This window comes from Haplochromis burtoni, unplaced genomic scaffold, assembly GCF_018398535.1.
Source record: "Haplochromis burtoni strain Fernald_Lab_line unplaced genomic scaffold, NCSU_Asbu1 Contig_78, whole genome shotgun sequence".
In the NCBI taxonomy this organism is placed as follows: Eukaryota; Metazoa; Chordata; class Actinopteri; order Cichliformes; family Cichlidae; genus Haplochromis; species Haplochromis burtoni.
Window position 1 is genome coordinate 1,661,072 of NW_024582439.1, and position 3,396 is coordinate 1,664,467.

Below are 3,396 nucleotides of genomic sequence, written 5' to 3' on the forward strand. Positions count from 1 at the left end.
AGAGAGAGAAAGAGTGAATCTCTCTGCTATTCCAGCAAACTCTTTGACTGGTGTAGTAACAGGTATATACCAACAGAGGTCGCTTTTCTCTCTTGTCTACTCCACTTTTAATCTTCACTTTGGTTAAATGTGACCTTTTAAAAGCTGGTCTATGCATTTGCATAAATACACTTAATCAAACTCATCGCATCGTAACGGTGTTCTGTTGCGGCACTAAAAGTGAGGTCATTTCATGGCAAGACATTTGGTGCTGGCTGTTGGAGAGCTGAAGGCATACTAAACCTCAGGTTTCCCCCATCATGGGTGAAAACGCAAGTCTTATTTTGAAAAACAGAAGGCTTCATCAGAATAAATAATTAACCTTTCAAAATAAATCCTCATCTACACAATTATGACAATACAGGAGTGAGAAGAGAGTGTACATGTTCACAGATGATGCTTTGGGTTTGCAGTGATCAGAATCAGAATCAGTGATTTGACCAATATTGCATTAATAATGAACTGCTGATGCTTGTGTTATCATTCCAATATTGAAGTAATCTTTAAAGGTTTTTGTAAAATGGTTACATTAAGTCCAATTTATTTATTCTTTTACACAATTAAATGGTTGAGCCAAACTTCAACATTTAACTATACATGTACAGTCCAGACATACTGTTACTTTTATATAAAAACTAAACAAATTACACATTACTATCTAAAAGAAACTTCATAAAACCGAGTTGTTAAAGTTCTTAACGTGTCTGAACGTCCAGTGTCCGGAGGCATCAGACATAATTTTACACAAGACATCTACTGACAGTATTGGACATTTTGCATTAACATTTTCACCTTGCAAATGGTTAATGTGATTACTGTTTTAAATATAATGTGTAATTTGTATGCACACAAATTAGTTCAACCTCAAAAGTCTACCCAATAGCTTTCAACTTTAATTACACTACATGTTTTATTCTAATTATTTGAAATTAAATGAATAATATGTCCCACTTTGGTGCACATTTATTCTGTTTTTGGAGTACATTTCATGCACTGTATGCCCTTCTCTGTCGCTGTTTTTAAAATTGTTGGTGTTACAGCATCCAGAATCCTCAGAGGAGCTGGTGCTCCCTAGCAGCCCTGCTCTGACCCGATGGAGTGGAACAACACTTAATGAGAGACAAAGTCCCTGTTGCATTTTGTTTTATTCTTTTGCAGATCTTAAGCTCCCTCCGCTGTTCTTTCCACTGACTTTACACACCTGATCCCTGTGACCTGAATGCAACAAAGAGAGCTGTGCTTAGAGAGCTGAACTTAGCCCTATGTCTTTCACTGCTGCGAGCCCAACAAGGTCAGCTGAACAGTAATCAGCACCCAAATGCAGACCTGTGAATTTTTGCTTGAGCTGAACTACTCATCCTGACCCCGTTACTTAACAAATATTTAGATGTGACACAACAGTTGGTTTATTTATAACCAAACATTACATGAAAAATAGAAAATCTGTCAGTGATTAAAAGATTACTTATAAAACTATTACTGAGCAGTTGCTTTGAATCATGATATCACTGACAGACAGTCTGAGGTAACAACAAACTCAGAGCGTGACTACAATATGCCAAGGGTCAGATTTGTGGCAGCTTCCCCTTACAGCACACTCTTTTAGACACACATGCACAGTAGTACCCTCTCAAGTGGGCTTGAGGTAGTTATAGAGAGCACTGAGTCCTCCTTGTAGCACCTCCTGGATAGGTTTGAGAAGGGGGTTATGCACAATATGGAGTCCTTTATCGAGCGGGTGGCACGCAAGCCGCCTCAGTTTACTTAATAAGTACATTTCCACTGGTACGCTTTGCAGATCATTGAAGTCAACATTTAGGAGTTCTAAAGACTCCAGGAAGCACAGAGTCTTGGGCAATGTGTGTATGCTATTTCCTTCCACAATGAGGATTTTTAAATTAACCAGGTCCTGAATCTGGTCTGCAATGGTCTCCAGGCGGTTGCAGGCGAGATGGAGGAAGACCAGACCCTTCATGCTATAGACGCAGGTGGGAATGTGAGCGATGTGGTTGTGGCTGAGATTGAGTTTCGTGAGATTGCGCATGGCTGCCAAGCTGCTTGGCAGGCCTGTGATCTGATTATTGGCCAAACTGAGCACCTCCAGACAGGTACAGGAGCCCAGCTCCTCTGGTACCTCACTCAGGCGGTTGCGACAGGCGAAGAGCACACGCAGTTTTTTTAGAAGGCCAATCTCAGGTGGAAGGCGGGACAGGTTGTTCCCCCACAAGTTTAGAACCACCAGATTGTCAAGAGCACCCAGGGAAGAGGGCAAAGAGCGCAGGCAGTTCATTGACAAGTTTAGCTTCTGAAGGTCTTGGAGTTGCCATAGTTCAGTTGGTGTTTCATTTAGTCCTCGCATGGCTAGACTTAGGGTGCTGTAACCAAAATGCAGTCTAGTGTGTCTTCGGATCCTCCCAGCAGCCAAGGACATGCTGGACTGGTCGTCTCTAATTGCACTCTGTCTCCGTTGGCTCACACTCATGTCATTCAACTCCTTGCTGGACAAAGTGCGGGACTGCTTCCCACCCATTGCTCTGTTGACTATAACTTATCAGAAGATGTTAGCATGCGATTAGCTAAATCACTTACTAAGAATACTGGCCTCTGATTGAACTCTGGAGTTCTTGAATGAGCCTCGCAGAACATCATCATTTGCACTATTACACTGTCTTGGTCTTGTAGAATTCCTGATGCATATTAGAAACTACACTGAATCCTGTCTAGGTTTTTCCTCACGAAGCTGAGTTACACGCCGCTGTAGCAAAGCACTCTTATGGTCTGAGCTTCCCATACCAACTGCCTCTCTGACTGGATTTCAGTCCCCAGCTGGTCCTGTCACTTCTTCCAGTCCACAGATAGCACACTGCTCCCCACCCACTTCAGGAGAGCAGGACTAGAGATAGGATTCTGTGTGTGATCAATCAGATGAGCTGAGTGCCATGATGTCATAACCTAACACCAGAAATATACCAGTGATTACACACGCTGTAAAATGTTACATAACCATGTTTATTTTGTTAATATACTGTAAGCTACAGCTGTTATCTTCTGCAAGAATTTTTTATTTAAAATAAGTGAGATATTTGGCATACCATCGATCGCAATGTCCCCAAACATTTTTTTTCTCTTGTGTTGGCCTCCGCACCTTTGTAAATGTTCCCCTGTTTCTTCTTAAACTTCTCAAACTGGCAGCTGCAAAAACACTGAGTCATCTTTCAATGAAGCAACAACTCTGTTATGTGCTGGTTTAATCTCAAGTGCAAAGGGACATGGAACATTCCAGCATGTTCCTAGAAATCTCTGCTGCTATTCAAAATCTCATTCATGTGGCCCCTGAGGAGGAGTCTATCATTTATG

The 3,396-nt window shown here is 41.7% G+C and overlaps 1 protein-coding gene across 1 annotated transcript; it reads right to left on the reverse strand.

The window, feature by feature from the left end:
* Positions 1–48: 48 nt before the first annotated feature.
* On the reverse strand, positions 49–2,952 carry LOC102303227 (leucine-rich repeat-containing protein 30). The gene has a single exon (XM_005924622.2). The coding sequence runs from the start codon at positions 2,567–2,569 to the stop codon at positions 1,670–1,672; it is 900 nt and encodes a 299-aa protein (XP_005924684.1). The 5' UTR covers positions 2,570–2,952; the 3' UTR covers positions 49–1,669.
* Between the last annotated feature and the right edge of the window lie 444 nt (positions 2,953–3,396).